This window comes from Lachnellula hyalina (genome assembly GCF_007821495.1).
Source record: "Lachnellula hyalina strain CBS 185.66 chromosome Unknown contig00260, whole genome shotgun sequence".
Classification (NCBI taxonomy): Eukaryota; Fungi; Ascomycota; class Leotiomycetes; order Helotiales; family Lachnaceae; genus Lachnellula; species Lachnellula hyalina.
The window spans coordinates 1-20,395 of NW_022157374.1; the positions used below are offsets into that span (position 1 = coordinate 1).

Genomic DNA, 20,395 nt, shown 5'->3' on the forward strand with positions numbered 1-20,395 from the left:
CCCCCTCCTACCCACCACGTCCAAAGACGACTCGATTTCCTCTCTCTCTATGAATATGAGAACGTACAGTAATACTAACACTCACTCGTTCTCTCTATTCTCCAGGGGTCCACGCCTTCTGGTCCGGCTTCCAAACCGTGCTCTCCGCGCCCCGAGAAATCCCAGACGCCTTCTCCACGCTGCGGCAGGGCCTATACGAAGAGCGCGAATACCTGAAGCAAGTCCGGCGGCGTCGTGAAGGTTCGCGCGTGCGCGATTCGAAAACCAAGTCTTTGTATTACGAGGGGGGTCCGACGAAGGTGATGAATAATGCTGTGAGTTGATTCATCTCGTTTCCAAGTAATTGCTGCGCTGTCTATGCATTTTGGATTGGAGAAAGAAGGAAAGGAGGAAAGAAGCTGATAGCCACCCCCAAAGCTCAAAGATCTAATCCACGATTTCAAAAACTACGAATACCCTTTCCTCATATCCCCGCACGACGGCCTAGAAAAAGAACTAGAATGGTCGTACGACGCTACGCAACAAGCGTACCGCTGCGACCTGTGGCATAGAGTATTATGGTTAAGGAATAAGGGGGGCGTAAATAGAATTGCGAATAAGTGCATACTCCACCTCCATACCCACTTCCACCTCTGTCCCGTTTAGTACTTGTTCATCATCATCATCAACAGAAGAAAGTCCATTGATTCGATTATTTGATTCTGCAAAAGACAAGACAAGACGACATGCTAACATATCCCTACCTTTCGTCCCATAGCTTGCAAAGGCTGCAGACGCGACGCATAGCCGTAGAAGCTACCGAGACGCGGTGGATGCTGGGGGATTGCATGGGCATGATGAGGGAGTGCGAGGGGCGGTTGGGGGCTATTGAGAGGAGGTTGCAGATGAGTCAGATTGGGTAGATTGTATAGATGGGATTGGGCTGGAGGAGTATATACCATTTTGCTTATTTGTTTGGTTGTTTGTTGGAAGTATGGGATGGGATGGGATATACTTGTTTGTATATATGGGAAGCATGGGGCATATATTGTATGAAAGGATTTTTCTGAATGTCTCAGACGCGCTGGGGTATTATTTTCCATGTTTTGACGCTACAGCTACCTACTTGACTCTCATACAAAATGGCAGATATCGAGAAATATAGAGTAATCACCTAATCATCCTCCTGCACTAATTCCTTAATCCCCCCATCAGGCGCTGCCGCGACACCCGTATTCCTCAGCACACCTGCCGCAGCCCCCTTGCCACTAACCCCGCCATCCTGTAGCCAGAAATCAACCTCGTCAACAATATCATACACGATATCCTCTACGATCTGCTCATCATATCTCTCCCCCACTGCTCTCAACCGACCAGATTTCGACGACGGGGGCGGTTGGTCGCTGCCAATCATATCGACCTCGTCGTCGTCTTCGAAGCCCGGAGGTGGATACCAGAAATGCGGACCGAAGTTGACTTCTGCTGCACCGCCGCGGAAGACCGAGACGGCGGGATAGTAGCCTAGCATGCCGTCGTCTAGACCGTCTCGTGCTCCGACTTGGGCGAGGGGTTTGGAGGCTGGTGGGAGGAAGGCTAGGAGATCGGTGAATGGTGTGCCGATCAGCTCGCCATTCTTGTATATCTTGATGCTGGAATGTGGTAGCGTGCGTAGAGATGGGATTGTATGTGTTGGCCCTGGTTCCTGTCCAGCTCCACCGAGTCCGCCTGCTGAAGAGATGATGGGGGACGGATTCATCAGCTCTTCTAGTTCCTTGGTGGGGGAATATTCGATCTGTTCGAAATACAAATGTGCCTTGAATCGTATCGGAACCCGGTCTCGGATTATGTCTGATGTTTCTATTAAAGGTGCCTCATCGTCCGCTAGATCCACTGCGGGGTTATAGTGTCCCTCGACCACTTTTCGATGCAGAGCTTCTGATGGTAGGTTTATCTCTAGCCCAATCACATCCCCTTCTTGGATATCCTGGCCCGGCGGGAAGAAATCTTTGGGTCTAGACATGAACACCTTCTGCCCCTGTGCATCTCGCAATCCGTAGCTGTAGGCGTCGAAACCAACAGGTGCATCTAACGTAGCTTCTCGTCTTGCCCATCCCATCCGTACATGTCCGTTCGCGCTCTCTGTATTGAGATTCGAGGTGCTGTGTTTCCGCTTTGGTATTCCACTTGTAATCTTGCATTCCCAGTACCATCTGCCTGATCTTACACCCACATTCCCCTTGGCCATTCTGAAGCCTTTATTGGTGGTGATATGATGAGCGCCTTCATCTAGGAACATATGCGTCGAGGTATCCTCGAAGTTGAGTCTTGGTCCAAATGGTTCGGTTTCTGTCTGCCGGTAGTAGAGAGAAGATGGGAATGCGGGGTCTGCTATGCAGTGTGTATAATGGAAGTTTTTCTTGTTATAGACGCTGCCAATGTTAGCATTGAACATTCAATAGTTCTTGTAACATACTGGTCCGTAGTTTCCTGAAACTGAATCTCAGTACCATCTGGCGCGTTCTTCGTATGCGCCGGAATGAAAATTGGTCCCCGTGGAGCTTCAAAGTCTGTAGATTTCGGCGGAGGCAGCTTGTATCTAATAGGCGCTGGGGGACTCCCTTTCCGTTTGTGTTTATGTGAAGTGCTTGCTTTAGGATCCGGGGTAGCTCTCCCGCTGATTTCTGAAGCATGTGCTCCTCCTTTCGATTCCCGCTTCTTCAGCGACTCTTTCTTTGCTCTAGATGCACGTTCGCGAGCGAGAGGCGCGTCATCTGGGGGTCTGGACGGCTTGAAATCGGGGTTTAGAGGGGAGGAAACGGTAGGTTGATGATCATCGTCCGGAGCGCGTTTTGGAGGGATTGCTGATATTGGGACGGCAGTTGACGGTGTGGCTTCCCGTTTAGGTGTTTGTTCTCCTGTAGACATTTCAAATACTAACGTGCCGCCTCTGGCGAGAGATTAAAATGCTGGAATGGCTGGTATGGAAGTGCGCAGTGCATTATTCGTCGCAAAACTTGACGTGTCCGTGATAGATGTGAAGCACCGAGTCACGTGTTGGGGGCCCGAGCTCCTGTCATTAAGGACAAGCTTTAAATATAAATAGTCACCCACGCGCCAGACCTTTTCCTACCGTACCTCACGTACATCCTTCGGAGGATGTACCTCCCTCACTACCTACTGTACTACGGTACCTACCATTGTACCTACAACTATACGTACACATAAGTATCCGAAACACATTCCTTTCGCGTACCAGTCCATAGAGCTTCCATCCAAGACCATGGCGGCTTGTCGGTGAGCGGCTAGCATGTTCGAAACCTTGATCTACACACCTGATACTGTAGGCGACGGATTTGAGGATCAATATATCGTGGCCACACATAGTACACACTCTGTCTCCGTGGTTATTTCCGTAGTTGAATATAGGTGGTAGATCTCGTACTGATGCCTCAACCCCCAATCTTTCATAAAGAGTCCGCGTTTCGCATGCAACCGCCCATGGTTCGTAGACAAGGTATTGATAGGACTGTTCGCAATGCGCAGCCCCTTCATTCAATGTTGGTGTTTGTTGCAAGGCCTACTCAAGTAGAGTAATAACAAGCCACAAGCCTCCTTCTATCTTCACTTCGTACGCCCCCATCAAAATATATCTCTTCCTTCTGCAGCAATTCCCCCAAGGCTTGTTATTTCCCCCCCCCCCCCCCCCCAACTGGAACTGTATACCTCAGTGTCAACGTAAAGCCATGTCGCATACATGCTACTTTCCATCTGGTAGCGTCCCAGACTCTTCAAGTCCTCCGATGGTCCCGTGTGACCCAAGTGCTCAAACCACTGCGTGCTGCGCGCCCGACGATTCCTGTTTTGATAACGGCCTATGTCTAAGCAAACAGTTCTTCTTCTACCGAGGAGGATGTACCGATAGACTCTTTCCTTCTCCCTCCTGTGCGAATCGTTGTACTAGTTTGGCAACCGATATATCGGCCATGAAGTCTAGTAAGTTAATCAATTAAGCTTTCTATGTATATCTACGTTCGTTGACGCGAAACTGAGCGCTGACCTTATATCGCAGGTGTGCTAAGCACTTTCCAAGTAGTGTTACCTTGTGGGAATATTTACACTGCAGGCCCCAAACAGACCTTCACTTGCAGCAAGAATGAGACGGATTGTTTAACCGCAAACTTTACCATGCCAGTCGCCTACCTCACAGCCACGAGCATTACTGGGGACGCCGTCGCGGACGCGTCGAGCTCGAACACGACGATTAGTTCGAGCTCAACGACTACCACAGTCACGGCCTCGGCCTTGACAAACGCCTGTCCGACAAGACAAGCGCAGAGCACAGGTATCAGCTCAGCGACGTTAGGTGTAGCGATTGCCGTCCCCGTGGTAGTCCTTTCGATCCTTGCCTTGTCGGGATTGTTGTTCTTTCGGCGCGAGCATAAGAAACGTGTTTTTGCAGAGAAATCTCAAACCTATCCCAACACCCAAGCCTATCCCAATACTCAAAGCTATCCCAACACTCAAACCTATCCCAACACTCAAGCCTATCCCAATACTCAAACCTATCCCACTGCTCAAGCATTACCCTATACTCATTCTCAAGATCCCAAACCACCTGTTGAGATAGGCGCTGACGGTACCCGGAGGACTCACGAGTTAGCAGGTGCAGATGGACAGGCTGGCCCTTATAGGCCCATGCAGTCATAAACACGGTTTTCATTTCTTTCTTTGGATACGGTATATACGATATATACTCATCTCCAAACATGTTTTACTTGGCGTTAGCAGGCGCTTGGAGCGAGTGGGATTCATGAGCGTGTGACATATGTTGTTCATGTACATATATTAGCAGAGGAAGCAGAAGGAAGTTGCTGTCCCAGCTTCTTCCTTATAATCACAAGCAATGCGGTGGGGTGGTGCTATAGAATTTACCGTTTCGTTCCTCAAGAACCGTTACGCGGATTCTCGCGTAGACAGAAGACGTGAGCCACCAGCCACCGCCACCTCCCTTTCTCGTCCATTTCTGGGTATCTGGCTCCCATAATGTCGGGATGCATATGGTCATTTGTTATTTTATCATTACACGGAGAACAAGTACCTAATAATATCTATCATATCCTAGGTTAGCAGGAGCGACGCTACTTTATGTAACCCAAGGTTTTGCTGGGCTCAATAGGTAAGAAGCATTATGGTATAGCATCGTCGTGTATTTGTATTGAAAATCATAAACTTTAGCTGCTCTATACAAGAACATGGTACATTAATCTTAATCATCAACCAGAAATACTCTTGCATGCATGGCGTTCCTGTCTCTAAGGCAGGCAAATCTGACTATACCGAAGCCTCACGAGTAGTTTCGGAGGCAAGCACTGTGATATTCTACCGAGCCAATTCTTAGGTTTCTTTCTTTCTTTCCCTCTCTCATCCATATCACCAGCCCGACGTTTAAGAGTTTATTACGCCCGGTTCTCTTCACGGGTGGGTATCCTTGCATGAACCCCAACCCCAACTCCCTCCCCCAACTCAGTTCCAAGTGCCACTGAGCATTGAGATACAAACCCTTCTTAATCTCCACAAACCCAACTTCTTTCTACTCTACTACTCGCTTGCCAGCTCCCTGCTGCTTGGCTTGATCATTTGTTACAGTACATGTCCCAAGATTGTGATCTTACTCTTACTGGCCTGGCCTTGATTCAAGGGGAAAGAACAAACCTGTATTCGCAGAAACTAGAATTGGATCCTCTGGATTTCTTAGTCTTGCTTGTGTTGATTCGTAGCTAGCTTGGCAAATTATGTGTGGAAACAAATGCTCCTTCGACATCAGTTGCTTCCAGTAATGCATTTCCAAGGGGAAATCTTCCGCGACAAGTGTATTTGATAGCACCCTACCAGTTCATCTAGCAGGTCGTAAACTTCACGGTGATTCGAGGAAGAGAAGGAAATGTAATACAATGAATTTGTTTCTATCTACTCGCTTTTTGAAATATAGACAGGTCAAGTTGCAATTCAAAATGAAAAGCGTAAAGCATCTAACTAATTACAGTCCCCAACTCCCCCAAAATCAAGTCTCGAATCTAGTGCGTTCCATTAACCCCGTTTGTAACAGGCTCTTCATACTTCTCCCAGTTCGCAAGCACCGCTCCAATCTTCGGACTGTTCGTAAGCCGATACACATCCTCGAAATACTCCTTTGTAAGCTCGAACGGCCGCGCTGTCACGTTGGGTATGTACTTCCCAATCAGCTTGCTTGGATCGATCGTCGTCTTGTTGATTTTCTTCAACAGGAAGGAACGGAAGGGCTTGACGCCGGATCTCAAAAATGTGGAGTGGAAAGGTACGTCGATGCCCTTGAGCGGGATGGTGGCGAAGCCACGTTGGAGATCCAACGGCTTGGGCTTGGCTTCTGTCTGCTTGGCGCACTCGCGGATGATTTCTCCAAGATGCGCTTTGACATCTTCGAGGGAGAGGGTTTGCATCAATTGCTGGATGTCGATTTTCTGGGCCTTGAGATAGTTCGTGACGCCTGTAAGGGTGTCGAGAGCACGCAGGTCACCAGCACACACGTATTGCATGTTTGCGATGTTGTAGTTGACAATCTCGAGCAGCCAATTGGTCTCCTCGGCGATGTTGGCAACAACGTATTGCAGGGCTTCTTCGTTGAAGGTTGTGGAGATGCGGGAGGGGTTGACGGCGCACATGGAGTAGTTGGAGCGTCCCATTTCGTCGCGTTCGACGGCTACTTGCATAGTGAGGCCACGGTAGAAGACAACGGATACTAAACTCTCGATAGGCATGACATCTGCAAGAGCAGCAAGAGCAGAGTATTCTCCGAGGGAGTGACCGGCGAAACTGCTGTCACGTTGCACGAGGCCCTTTGATCTCATGTCCTCGAAACTAGCCTTTTCCATGAGGGTCAAGGCCGGCTGGGTGAACTGCGTTGCGGAAAGAAGGCCAGTCGGCGATCGGTATGTGTATGATGTGGTATGTTCATCAATCTCCTTGAAAATCTTCTCAGACTTTGTGGAGCCATCGGCGCCGACAGTCTCGAAAGTCATTGTCATGTAGTTCTGACGGATGGCTTTACCGCGAGGACCACCAAAGTGGATGGTAAGCTCTTTGGGGTTGTTCCTCACAATGTTGGTGATTTTGAAACCTAGGGATAATGTTAGCTACAATTGATTTCGATATGCGATTGAAACACTTACCATAGTTGTCCATGAAATGTTTGTCGGCTCTGTCCCAGACTTCTTTGGCAACTTCACTGCTTGCATAAAGCTCCATACCCATTCCTTGCTCCTGAGAACCTTGTCCAGTGAAGACATAGGACGAGACTGGTTGTTCAACTTCGGCTTCACCAAGTAAGACCTTGTCCTCTGTATCCTTGTTGCTTGCCTCCACCTTGATAATCTTTCGGCCAGCAACCATACCAACATGCTGAAGCTTGACCTCGATATCATCATTTGGAAGAACCATGCCAGTAAGCGACGCATGGAAGCTTCTTACACGGCCAACATTGTTCTCGGCAGCCCAGGTCTCGACAAGACTCCGTACAGCAGCGCTAGAGTACATGCCGTGAGTAATTGTACCAGGTAAGTTGGCGTAACCGGCGAAGACACGAGATACGTGAATAGGATTGTAGTCACCGGAAACGCGAGCGTATGGCTCGTTGGATGCAGGTGCTCTTAGAAGGAGCGGGGTCTTGCCGTTGAGGGGAATGGCATTCTCGAAGATCACTGGCTGCTCGATAGAAGATCCATGTCGTTGGAGGTAATCAATTACTGGATTTCCGTGCGATACACCCGCTTCGTATTCGACACTGGCGACTTGGATAATCTCTTTGGTTGGTAGTTCTAAGAGAACTTGGCCCCGAGTTTCCACATTGCTAAAAACCGTCTTGTTCTTGAAATGCATCAAACTTTGCAGACGGAAGGTGAGGGTCTGACCAAGTAGCTCTTGTTCAGGCTCATCGAGACCGAACCACTCCTTAGATCTCAAGACAGCCACGTCCTTGCTTGTTGCAAGATGAATCTGCATTGGAGTCTCCGTCTTTCGCTGGAAAGTGTTCTCGAAATCGTCGTAGACACCACGATACAAGAATTGCGAGGTGACTTCCATGACTGGGCGGCCTTCGCGTGTAATCGTTCCGCAAACCTCAACCATCTTGCCAGCGTCTTGGTTAATGACAGCATTTATTAGAGCAGTAGTCTCAACTACATCGCCCTTCTTCAGCGCCTCGGCACCAGGTAGCATGCGGAAGCCGTTTGAAAGATGGACCAGCTTCAGAAGATCACCGTCAATGGTCCTAGGAAAGATTGGCTTGGTAATGGCTTTCCAGCCAACGACAATAGCGAAATCCATAGGGGCAAAGACTTCCTTTCCTGGTCGGTCAACGAACGCTTCTCCAGTATTACCAACAGCGTGAACAAAGTCATTAATAGCCTCGCTCGTGATAGTGGCCTTTCCACCTTTGAACACGCCAGTGACGGGCGCGTCCAGGTCAAGAGTCTCATTACCAAACCAAGCCCGCCAGTAAAACTCCTTGATGCGGTCATTCCGGGTCTGCATGACTTCGCGAATGGGAGCATATCCTGCTTCAGGGTGATACGTGAATATAAGCGGCAATGCAAGAGGCTTTCCAAGAGCGGTAGTCTCCTTTGTCAGGTTCACCGAGATCTCATTCTTGCCAGTGAGTTTAACATCAAGCACTTGAACATACTGGTTCGGTCTTGGTTGTTCCTTTACTGTGATCACTGTTCTTGCTGGCTCGTTCGGATGTAAGATCTCAACAAAGAGACCTCGAACTGGGGCGAAGATGCGCTTCATAGGGTTGGTTTGGAATTTCTGACCTTGCACAAAGACTTCAGATGAGAACAGTGCATAACGCCATGACCTCTTGTGACCTGCAAGCAGTGAAAACCAGGTGTCAAGAGGCGGTAATGGAGCAGATCCTGACGATGCAATGCGGAAAGTTGTCTTGTTGGTATCTTGTGAAATTGTGAGACCTTCCAGGTCAACCTCAAGCTCAGTGTCGATCAATTTCCCACCAAAGTATTCAGTGGCGGGGATCGAAGATTCTTGGCCCCCGTAGACATCCCGTGTCAAATTCTTGATATGAGCATCGTGAACACCGTCGAGAATGTCCTTGACGGGCTCATCAACCACTTTGGCATACTTTACTGCCATGGGACCCTGCAATATACAGGTTCTACCCACATCTTGATCGATAACAGCCTCCAAATCCTCTGACTGCCACAGGGAGTCCTTTTTGAAAAAGAACTCAAAGTTCTCGTCCAAGACCGGGACGAAGGTAGTTGGCTTCTGACCTCGGCGTTGACAGAGCAGGAGGAAATGTTGCACATCTTGTGCATTGATGAGTTGTGTCTCAGCCTCTGGGTAGGCAGCCAAGATTTTCTCAACAGTTGGGTATGGATCATCAAGCTCGGAGTAGCTCTGAAGTAAAGATGGCTTTCCTTGACCTGTGGTGAAGCGCTCTTCGACACGGCGAATGAAATCTCCTGTAAGCTTCTCGAAAGATCTGTCGATCCAGCGAGCCTCGTGCTTCACGAACATCAAGTCTACCATACGACGAACAACCTCGCCATAGGTCATGTCCTCAAGATCTACGGTCTCTCCGGCCTTGTTGCGGCCGAACCAGACCTTTTGAAAATCGTCGTTGAGCTTCTTGATAATGTAATCCCGGTTCTTCTTGAGTTCTGGGACACGCTTCTCCTTCGGCAAGCTGAAAATCTTGGCATCCATTTCTGCCCAGAATTTGACACCACGAGTTGCGAGCTTATGAATCGGCTCGCCCATCTCGGATCTGACAGTAATTACACCACCGGTAGGACCCTTGTAGGTCTGTTCCCACTTGTGATCATCAACACCCTCAGCATCGGCAATAGCTTTCTTCGCATTCTTGCTCGTATGTGCTTCCTTTGCAGTCATCACGCGACTACCGAACAGACATCCATCGAATGGCATTGGGGGATAGCCATACTTGGCAGACCAAGTACCCGTGAGGTAGGGGTATGTGTCTTCAGATCCACCAAATCCACTCCCTGCAACAAGAATGATGTTTTCGCTCCGTCTAAGACGACCGTACATTTGCAGTATTGGTTGATGGAAATCTTCAAAAGAATGATGTCCACCGCCACGGCCTCCAGTCCATTGAAGCATGACTGGGAAGTGAGGGTTTGCTTTGGCGATGTTAATGACAGCCTGAATGGCCTCCACGGATCCTGGCTTAAAAGCAATGTGCTTCAAACCGAGTGTTTCAATGTATTCTTGGGCGACTTCAATTGATGGTACACCAGCTCCAATGGTAAGACCTTCAATTGGCACACCCTCGGCACGGAGTTGAGCGATGAGAGGAATTTGCCATTGCATGGCACGCGGGTTAACGTAAATGAGGTTGATTGTGATACCACGCCCAGCAGGAGTGTTGTTCTCAATCTTCCTTAATGCCTCGGTCATGGTTTTGGCGTCGTAGTATCCACCTCCAGCCAATTCAGTTTGGTAACCAGCGTTCATTACTGCGGCAACAAAGTCCCACGGCACAGTGCAAGGAGTCATACCAGCGACCATGACAGGGGGAACACCCAACACCCGGCTCATTTTGGTGTCGACAAATTTGTGGCCAGCTGAGGTCTTGATCAAACGGGGACCGTGTTCCTTGACCCAATCGACAGCATATTTGACAGCGTGCTCTTCATCTCGGTCAAACAACTCTGGCTTGTAGCCGACTTCCGGAACTGTGCCATCAATGGCTCCAGCCAGGATGACACGAACACCAGTTCCATCCTTGTTGCGACTGGTAAGAACACCGAGACCGGAAATTCCTCCTGGGCCGAAATCGAGCACATGAGTGGCTCCTGGAAAGACTGTTGCTTTCTCCCAGTTGACGGCATCATGCGTGATCAATCGCACGAGTGTGGGGACGATGTTACCGTTAACCTCAGTTCGAAGATCCGCTCCAGTGTTTGTGTTGTAGACAGGAATGCCTAAATCACTGCTGTTAATCTGGACGTCCTTGAGATCATCTTCCAGATGCGCGCTAGCATTTGCAAGATATTTGCTGTGAAATGGAGATGTGATTGGCAAAAATCTGTTGGAAAATCGAACTTTTCGTTGAGTAAATGGAATTCTAGTTTGGTCCAGACCAGTTGGAGCCTTGACCTTTCTTAATTGAAGGTTGAGGCCATATAACGAGATGGGAGGACCAGTCACAACCATATTTCGTGCACTGTTGATCAAAGAGATGGCGATATGGCGATCTTCGGGGAGGTATTGGTTAGTCGCATCGATGTGCTCTTGAACTTGGGCTTGCGACAAGTCCCGAATGCTCAACATAGGTGTGGGTGCGCCCTCTCCGTTGTCAACCGAATCTTGCAAAATTGAAGGCGCCAAAGACGTTCTTGGATAGGTCTGTTGACTGCGTGATCCGATCCAGAAAAGAATTGTAAGCGAAGAGGTCGCAATTTCCTCAAAGTCTTCCCATGAATCTGCGGCGGACGTGGCAGCAGCTAGAACAACGCCCTGAGAATGCCCCGTAGTGCCACTAATCTGTTCTCTGAATTGCCCTGGAGTCAGACCGAGGACCTTGCAAGTAACAGAGTAATGTGCGAGCTGCACAAGTCCAATTAGTGGGAAACTAACAGGCGCGGAAACCATATAATCGACATCTGGGGTGGCGTCTGGGTCGCTGAGCCATGCCATTACATCTAAACCCTTCGAGTACAGTTTCACTGCCCTCGAATCTCTTGACAGATTTTGTAAGAGCTCGGCCGCTGAGCTAACCAGTTCTTCTATAAACGAGGGATACGTTTTATAAAGCTCTCGAAGCTCGTCAAAGTACTCCTCAATGTTTCCTTGTCCACCAAAAACGGTATAGATCTTTGCGTTCTCGTCGCTCGCTGCTCGGAAAAGGGCAGATTGATGGGGTCTAATGGGTCGGTTGATTGCGGCTCGGGCAGCATAATAGCTTTGCACAACCTCCAACTTCTTTTGGTTAATGCCAGGGAGTGTCGCAGCGACGGCGTGAACCTCATTACCCCTCAAGAATACCCGCTCAAATTCGTTCAGCACCAGCTTGAGAACATCCGCGTAGGATCCTTGGGAATCATCCTCGCCTTCTTCGACATCTTGTGCAACAAACCCAAGGTATCTCGCAACCAGCTCTGTCTCGGAGGAGGGCTCATCATCTTGAGCTAACTCATCGGTCGGCTCGGGGAGGGATGCGAGGAATCGGTCTTTGATCTGGGAGGCGTAGAAGTGAAGATTGGTAGGTATTAAAAAGGAGTGCTCAAGGGATCCATGTGTAAGGACGAGAGGTCGGAGAGATGAGGATGATCGTGGAGTAGAAACGCCCGTCTGTGGGCCAGTCGATGTTCCGTACATGGTGGGAGATTATGGGAAGATAACTTCAGTGCTGGAATTATGGATGTCAGTATGTACAGGTATAGCAAACAAGCAGGGCACAAGGGCGATTCATGCTACTGACCTATTTGCAAGCTCCAGAGACTCAATGAAGAGCAGGAGCAGTCCACAACACAATTGAGCTGCGAAAAGCAGCCGAGTTATCTGTCGCTAACAAACGTCCTATGGGTACAGAAAGCAAATGACAGGACCAGTATTCTAGGAGGTGAGTTAAATGCTAGATTTTGCCTTGGGAATTAGGGAGATAGCGAGATCAAGTGGTATATTTTCAAAGAAGGCAGGACCAGAGGGAGACTCGTGGATTGTGAAGTGATAATATGATGGTCGGGACGAGATGAGCTTAGAGAATTATTACTGCACCCCGGTCGGATGGCCCCAACGCAAGCTCGCCAAAAATGCAAGCTCGCGACGCTAATGCTGCATCTGAAGTGTTGAGCATCGAGGCTGCATAACCATTGGGGGGCACATGATTGGTGCGCAGCATCGGAATTTATGCAGGTGAGAAGCGTTGAAATGGACGAGTGAGTTGCATGACATGAATAGGTGAGGCGTCATTGTGCAGTACATGATTGCTATGACAGTGAGAGAGAGAGGGAGAGGAGAGGTCTAATCATCAGAGTCGGTTGGTGGCATAAAACACGGCTATGTATCTATGTATCTATGTATCTTCGTGGAGCCTCATTTTTAAGGGTGCAATTGCCTATATATTATTTACATATATACATATATACATATATACATATACAAAGTACCGGGGGGTGAGAGCTGTGTGTGCATCACTCCCATGCAGCATTCTCAGCCTTCTTTCTGATCAGTAACCCTACGACAGACAAATATACATCAGCACAATTTGTTGAGACATACTGACATACTCGTACACCTCCTACAGAACGATTGGCACATTGCCAGCTGCCTTGAGTAATCCAAGAGGCCATCGCAATAGTGGCGTGTTTTTGGTCAAGGCTGAGATGAAAGGGCGGCCATCAATTCTGTCAGCCGTGCGTCGACCCCGGCAAGAGAAAAGGGGGACAGAATTCTCGCTCAAAAATATATCTCCGCCGGCGACAAAAACTAATAAATTGGACCATTTGATTACTCATAATTCCCTAACAAATGTCCCTCCGAGAAACCTTGGGCGGCACTATGTAGCAGCCGTGAGCCGCCCACATACTAAAGCTCATTTGGCAGGGGAGGCTGCGCTTAGCCCCTTTGGCACTAGCCTATAGAGACGTTGGGAGAGGCAGAAAAGTAAAACATGGCACACGATTCAACAACAGCTTCGAGCATAACCATCCGTGGCAGAATTCCTTCTTTCTCCGCTTCTAATAATTCTCCTCATACCTCACACCCTCATACACAGGTCCAGCTCTCAGGCCTTTTAAGTCTACCACTTCGCCCCTTCAATCATCCTAATTGTTATTCTTATTGCTCCTTTTGCGTTGTTGCACGACATTATTTGGAGCTCAAGCCGCCGCTAGAAGCTCACTTGGGGACTAACATCACCTCCTCTTTCCATCCTACAAGAACTCGAATCCATCGACCTCTCTATTGTCTGGCTTGATACCCTCCGAATCTTGCGTAATCGTGCTCCGAAGAAAAACTACACAATGCGTCCCGAAGTCGAGCAAGAGCTCGCCCATACGCTCCTCGTTGAGCTATTGGCATATCAATTCGCCTCGCCCGTGAGGTGGATTGAGACACAAGATGTCATTCTCGCAGAGAAGACGACAGAGCGGATTGTCGAAATTGGGCCTGCGGATACCCTTGGTGTAATGGCGAAGAGGACGCTCGCATCAAAATACGAGGCTTACGATGCCGCAAAGTCGGTTCAGCGCCAAATTCTTTGCTACAACAAGGATGCGAAGGAGATTTACTACGATGTAGACCCTGTCGAGGATGAACCTGCTCCAGTAGCAAGTGAGTCTGCGCCAACTCCTGCGGCTGCATCTTCGAGTGCTGCACCCGCTGCTCCTTCGCCACCTAGTTCCGGACCAGCGGCGCAAGTGCCAGATGCCCCAGTTGGCGCAATCGATATTGTGCGCGCTTTGGTTGCCCAGAAGCTAAAGAAACCGCTTTTGGAAATTCCATTGAGCAAAGCTATCAAAGATCTCGTTGGAGGTAAGTGCAAAAGCTTCAAACGTCAATTACTAGACCGCGGGCTAATTCCTCAATTCTACAGGCAAATCTACCCTGCAAAATGAGATTTTGGGTGACCTGGGAAAGGAATTTGGATCGACCCCCGAAAAACCAGAAGATACCCCCCTGGACGAATTAGGAGCCGCCATGCAAGCTACGTTCAACGGCCAACTTGGAAAGCAGTCGTCATCTCTTGCCGCAAGATTGATATCATCGAAGATGCCTGGTGGATTTAATATTACCGCAGCACGAAAATATTTAGAAACCAGATGGGGACTTGGCCCCGGAAGACAGGATGGTGTTCTGCTGTTGGCTCTTACGATGGAACCACCAGCTCGGTTGGGTTCTGAAACCGATGCGAAGGCCTTCTTAGATGATGTCTCTCATAAGTATGCTGCGAATGCTGGAGTCAGTCTTGCAGCGCCAGTGGCTGGTGGTGATGCCGGCGGTGGCGGAGGCGGCATGATGATGGATCCAGCGGCGCTCGATGCGCTGACCAAGGATCAAAGAGCGCTCTTCAAGCAACAGCTTGAGTTATTTGCCCGATACTTAAAAATGGACCTTCGAGCTGGAGACAAGGCATTTATTGGATCCCAAAAATCGTCACAAGCGCTTCAATCTCAATTAGATCTTTGGAACGTGGAGCACGGAGACTTCTACGCTGCTGGGATTGTACCAGTTTTCAGCTCACTCAAGGCCAGAGTGTACGATTCGTCATGGAATTGGGCACGTCAAGATGCTCTAACTATGTACTACGATATTATTTTCGGTCGTTTGCAAGCTGTGGATCGTGAGATTGTCAGCCAATGCATTAGAATCATGAATCGTTCAAACCCTACTCTTCTCGAATTCATGCAATATCATATCGACAATTGCCCAACCGAGCGAGGCGAGACCTACAAGCTGGCCAAAGAACTTGGTCGTCAGCTTATTGAGAATTGTAAAGAAGTCTTAGAAGCAGCACCTTGTTACAAAGATGTCAGTGTCCCCACTGGTCCTCATACGAGCATCGACGCACGTGGAAATATGGACTACGCGGAAGTTCCTCGAACAAGTGCACGCAAGCTTGAGCACTATGTGCGGGAGATGGCCGACGGAGGCAAGATATCCGAATATGGCAACCGTACAAAAGTTCAGAATGATCTCAGCCGCATCTATAAACTCATCAAGCAACAACACAAGCTTTCCAAGTCGTCTCAACTTCAAATCAAGACCCTCTATGGCGATGTCATCAGGTCCTTGGCAATGAGTGAAGGCCAAATCATTCCAAGGGAGACTGCAAATGGCAAACCCAACGGCCTGACAAAGAAGCCCGTTGCGCGGCCAAACGGATCTGCCAAGGCTGGGAAAGTCGAGACTATTCCCTTCTTACACTTGAAGAGAAAGGATGAGCACGGGTGGGAATACAGCAAAAAGCTCACCGGTCTTTACATTGATGGTTTGGAAAAAGCAGCCAAGGATGGTGTAACATTCCAAGGCAAAAATGCTTTGATGACTGGCGCTGGAGCCGGCTCAATCGGTGCCGATGTCCTCCAAGGTCTGATCAGTGGTGGTGCGAAGGTTGTGGTCACTACAAGTAGATTCTCTCGTGAGGTCACGGAGTACTATCAGTCGATGTATGCCCGCTATGGATCACGTGGCTCTCAGCTCATTGTTGTGCCATTCAACCAAGGTAGCAAGCAGGATGTAGAGGCATTGGTCGACTACATCTACGATACCAAGAAGGGTCTCGGATGGGATCTCGACTTTATCATTCCATTTGCTGCAATTCCAGAAAATGGGCGCGAGATTGACAGCATCGATTCCAAATCTGAGCTCGCCCACCGCATCATGTTGACGAATTTACTACGTCTTCTTGGGTGTGTGAAGAGTCAAAAGGCTGAACGCGGCTTTGAGACGCGCCCTGCTCAGGTTGTCTTGCCCCTATCGCCCAACCATGGTACTTTCGGAAACGATGGCCTTTACTCCGAGTCAAAATTGGCTCTCGAGACCTTGTTCAATAGATGGCACTCAGAAAACTGGGGTCATTTCCTTACAATTTGCGGTGCCGTTATTGGATGGACCCGTGGTACTGGCCTTATGGCTGGCAATAATATTGTTGCTGAAGGGGTAGAGGCTTACGGTGTGCGCACATTTTCACAACAAGAGATGGCTTTCAATTTGCTGGGCCTCATGTCACCAATTATCGTCGACCTTTGCCAATCAGAACCCGTTTTCGCTGATCTGAACGGTGGTTTACAATTCATCCCGGATCTCAAGAACCTGATGACTAAATTACGAAAGGACATTATGGAGACGAGCGAAGTGCGACAGGCTGTGACCAAAGAAACTGCGATTGAGAACAAGATTGTCAATGGTGAGGATAGTGAAGCCCTCTACAAGAAAGTCACCATTGAGCCTCGTGCAAACATCAAGTACGAGTTCCCTCAACTACCAGACTGGAAAACCGAAGTCGAGCCACTCAATGAGAACCTCAAGGGCATGGTCGACCTGGAGAAAGTTGTTGTCGTTACCGGTTTCGCCGAAGTCGGTCCATGGGGTAACTCCCGCACTCGGTGGGAAATGGAAGCATATGGCGAATTCTCCCTGGAGGGATGTGTTGAGATGGCTTGGATCATGGGTCTCATTAAGAATCACAATGGACCTATCAAGGGCAAGCAATACTCTGGATGGGTTGATGCCAAGTCCGCAGAACCAGTCGATGACAAAGACATCAAGGCAAAATATGAGAAACATATCCTTGAGCACTCCGGTATCCGTCTCATCGAGCCGGAGCTCTTCAAAGGTTACGATCCCAACAAGAAGCAGCTGCTTCAAGAGGTTGTGATAGAAGAGGATCTCGAGCCGTTTGAAACCTCCAAGGAAACCGCCGAGGAATTCAAACGCGAGCACGCTGATAAGGCAGAGGTCTTTGAAATTCCAGAGTCCGGCGAATATATTGTTAGGATGAAGAAGGGTGCCACGCTCATGATCCCCAAGGCTCTCAAATTCGACCGTCTTGTCGCAGGTCAAATTCCCACCGGCTGGGATGCCAAGAAGTATGGTATTCCAGACGACATCATCTCGCAAGTCGACCCCGTCACCCTATTTGTTCTTGTATGCACAGTGGAATCACTGTTGGCATCTGGTATCACTGATCCTTATGAATTCTACAAATATGTTCACATTTCTGAGGTCGGTAACTGTATTGGATCTGGTATCGGTGGCACAACAGCTTTGAGGGGCATGTACAAGGATCGTTACTTGGACAAGCCACTCCAGAAGGATGTTCTTCAGGAATCATTTATCAACACCATGAGCGCATGGGTTAATATGTTGCTGATGTCCTCCACTGGTCCCATCAAAACGCCCGTTGGTGCTTGCGCAACGGCCGTAGAATCTGTTGATATTGGATACGAGACTATTGTTGAAGGCAAGGCTCGTGTATGCTTTGTTGGTGGTTTTGATGACTTCCAAGAGGAAGGTTCTTACGAATTCGCCAACATGAAGGCAACTAGCAACGCTGTCGACGAGTTTGAACATGGTCGTACACCAAGGGAAATGTCAAGACCTACTACGACTACTAGAAATGGTTTCATGGAATCCCAAGGTTGTGGTATTCAAGTCATCATGACTGCCAGACTTGCCCTCGATATGGGTGTTCCTATCTATGGTATTGTGGCATTGACTACCACAGCTACTGACAAGGTTGGCCGATCTATCCCTGCGCCTGGCCAGGGTGTTCTCACCACTGCTCGTGAAAACCCTGGAAAGTTCCCGTCACCTCTTCTGGACATGAAATACCGACGCCGACAGATCGAGCTTCGAAAGAAGAACATCAAGTCATGGCAAGAGTCAGAACTTGAGTACCTCCACGAAGAGATTTCTGCCATGAAGGCACAAGGTCACGAATTCAACGAGTCGGATTATGCCCAAGAGCGTGCCGCTCACATCGAGGTTGAGGCTGCCCGCCAAGAGCGTGACGTCTTGAACAGCCTTGGTAATGCATTCTGGAAGAAAGATAACACAATCGCCCCTCTGCGTGGTGCCCTTGCTACATGGGGTCTGACTATCGATGACCTCGACGTTGCCTCCTTCCACGGCACTTCCACTGTGGCAAACGACAAGAACGAATCTTCTGTCATCTGCCAACAAATGAAACATCTCGGCCGAAAGAAGGGTAACGCTGTTATGGGTATCTTCCAGAAGTATCTGACTGGACACCCTAAGGGTGCAGCTGGTGCATGGATGATGAATGGCTGCCTGCAAGTCCTCAACAGCGGTCTAGTCCCCGGAAACCGAAACGCAGACAACGTCGACCAAGTCATGGAGAAATTCGACTACATCGTATACCCCAGCCGAAGCATCCAAACAGACGGTATCAAGGCTTTCTCCGTCACCTCCTTCGGTTTCGGACAAAAAGGCGCCCAAGCAATCGGTATCCACCCCAAATACCTTTTCGCCACTCTCGATGAAGCTACATATAAGACCTACGCTTCCAAGCTCGCAGCCCGTCAAAAGAAGGCTTATAGATACTTTCACAACGGCATGATCACCAACACCCTCTTTGTCGCCAAGACAGATTCGCCATACACAGATGCTCAAATGCAATCCGTGTTCCTCAACCCGGATGCCCGCGTCTCTACGGACAAGAAGACAGCAGGTCTCACTTACGCCCCCAACTTCGCCAAAGACACGGCAGCTTCCGACAAAAGCAAGACAGACGCGACTAAGAACATGGTTGAGTCATTAGCCAAAGGTGCTGCTAAAGCCGGCAACAAAGTCGGTGTCGATGTTGAGGATATCGCAGCGATCAATATTGAGAACGACACATTTTTGACAAGAAATTTCACAGATGGTGAACGCGAATACTGTCTCAAGGCACCCAGCCCACAAGCTTCATTCGCAGGCAAGTGGAGTGCAAAGGAGGCTGTATTTAAGAGTCTGGGCGTTGCGAGCAAGGGCGCCGGTGCGCCGCTGAAGGATATTGAGATTGGGAACGACGAGAAGGGCGCTCCTATTGTGTCGGTATGTTCCTCTGTCTCCCTCCCTGCTATTTACCCAATTATTTGAGCTCCAGCTAACAGTAAATAGTTACATGGCGATGCAGCAGACGCAGCGAAGAAGGCGGGCGTGAAGGAAATCAGCATCAGTGTTTCGCATTCTGATACTCAGGCTATTGCCATTGCTGTCTCTACCTTTTAGATTCGCTCCGCACAAATCTTCATTGTACATTGATTCATCCCTATCGACTGGGCGGCGCACGCATTCTTGTTTTTAATGCTAGGGACTCTTTTGCTTCGAAGATGTAGTTATGAATGGAAAAATTGATTTGGGCTAGATAGAGCGATGGAACTAGCAATATGTATAGATTGAACCGTTATGTTAATATAGTTATTGAGTTGTGAGCATTTTTTATTGTCCATGGCCAAGCCTCCATCCCCCTTCTTTAATCAATATGAGAGTTCGGTATCCGTTTTTTGCCTCCCGGTCTTAAACTACTGTGCTGGTGGTGCATTAAGGTTCTCCTAGAACTCTCGTCTATAAAGCTTCTCTAGAGCTCATAATCGTTTACCCAGATTATGATATGTGTATTCCCCTTGTAACGAGCAGTATCTTGGAGACTTCAAAGCAGGGAGACATGTAGTATACTTACTGGTTGCATTTAAAGAATTTTTTTTTAACAAAGCTATTACGGAGCTCACAATCAATCGATGAATATAAAACACAACTTATCTGTACTTAAATTGACACTTTTCCTACTCAGTCAAAAACATCAAATCATATTCCAGTAACGGGTTGATCACGTGAACCAAAGTTTCTGCCTCAAACCCAAGGGCCAAACATTTCCTGATCGCGTCAAACC

General features: G+C 48.7%; 4 protein-coding genes across 4 annotated transcripts; 2 read left to right on the forward strand and 2 right to left on the reverse strand.

Annotated features, from left to right (window-relative positions):
- Positions 1–107: 107 nt before the first annotated feature.
- LHYA1_G009042 (uncharacterized protein) lies at positions 108–902 on the forward strand (the record flags this gene model as incomplete). The annotated part of the gene is made up of 3 exons (XM_031153946.1): positions 108–314; positions 418–599; positions 758–902. Coding segments are annotated over 3 exons (534 nt in total), but the record flags the coding sequence as incomplete, so codon positions are not given.
- A 251-nt stretch (positions 903–1,153) lies between these two features.
- Positions 1,154–2,904, reverse strand: ash2 (Set1 complex component ash2; the record flags this gene model as incomplete). Its single annotated transcript, XM_031153947.1, has 2 exons — positions 1,154–2,408; positions 2,453–2,904. 2 exons carry the CDS (start codon positions 2,902–2,904, stop codon positions 1,154–1,156), a joined length of 1,707 nt encoding a protein of 568 aa, XP_031001292.1.
- A 3,149-nt stretch (positions 2,905–6,053) lies between these two features.
- On the reverse strand, positions 6,054–12,375 carry FAS1 (Fatty acid synthase subunit beta; the record flags this gene model as incomplete). The annotated part of the gene is made up of 2 exons (XM_031153948.1): positions 6,054–7,132; positions 7,185–12,375. 2 exons carry the CDS (start codon positions 12,373–12,375, stop codon positions 6,054–6,056), a joined length of 6,270 nt encoding a protein of 2,089 aa, XP_031001297.1.
- A 1,646-nt stretch (positions 12,376–14,021) lies between these two features.
- Positions 14,022–19,734, forward strand: FAS2 (Fatty acid synthase subunit alpha; the record flags this gene model as incomplete). Its single annotated transcript, XM_031153949.1, has 3 exons — positions 14,022–14,532; positions 14,594–19,557; positions 19,624–19,734. 3 exons carry the CDS (start codon positions 14,022–14,024, stop codon positions 19,732–19,734), a joined length of 5,586 nt encoding a protein of 1,861 aa, XP_031001296.1.
- Positions 19,735–20,395: the final 661 nt, after the last annotated feature.